Source organism: Centruroides sculpturatus, unplaced genomic scaffold, assembly GCF_000671375.1.
Source record: "Centruroides sculpturatus isolate CEXI.00-Female unplaced genomic scaffold, Cexi_2.0 scaffold2269, whole genome shotgun sequence".
NCBI classification, from domain to species: Eukaryota; Metazoa; Arthropoda; class Arachnida; order Scorpiones; family Buthidae; genus Centruroides; species Centruroides sculpturatus.
Window position 1 is genome coordinate 11,361 of NW_019387189.1, and position 540 is coordinate 11,900.

At 23.0% G+C, this 540-nt stretch overlaps 1 protein-coding gene across 2 annotated transcripts in view; it reads left to right on the forward strand.

Annotated features, from left to right (window-relative positions):
* Nucleotides 1-229: 229 nt before the first annotated feature.
* Nucleotides 230-540, forward strand: part of LOC111616257 (venom metalloproteinase antarease TserMP_A-like) — a 2,900-nt gene continuing 2,589 nt past the window's right edge. The window contains exon 1 of one of the 2 annotated variants that reach the window (XM_023357693.1): nucleotides 230-469. In XM_023357693.1, the coding sequence (XP_023213461.1) occupies nucleotides 382-469 (88 nt within the window). In that variant the 5' untranslated portion in view covers nucleotides 230-381. The remainder of the gene's footprint in view (nucleotides 470-540) is intronic. The other variant, XR_002755214.1, reaches the window with a different exon arrangement.

A 540-nucleotide genomic window follows, 5' to 3' on the forward strand; every position in this document is an offset into this window, starting at 1 on the left:
TTCAATGGGTTATATATATATATATATATATGTTGTATAATCTTGTATGATTTTTTGTATGCTTCTCCCCGCAGAATAAAATATAAATAATTAAAAATATATTACACTATGAGAATGGTATATCTTAAGTAGAAATTTACCAATATTTAATATTTATTAAATTATAAATGCTATCGAATATTCTGTTTATAGTGTTTACGAAATTAAATGTAATCATCGACCCAAATTATAAAGAAAGGAAGTAATTTATTTTAATCGATATAAATTCCATGAGAGGAAATTCAATTAAAATTAAGTCAAGATTCGATATCCTTTATCGATAATAAATTATTATTAATACTTAAATTTCGATGTAATTAAGACGACATTTCAAATCCAAAAATGAATTGTTTAATTACATTTGCAATGGTTTTCTCCATTATTATAGTGGATACTTATGAAAAAAGTTTCGGACTCAAGCAATCGAAAAGTAAGTGTATTTTATACATTTTTTCGGATTGACTATAAGAGAAACGGATATAAAAATAGTAATACAGTAGA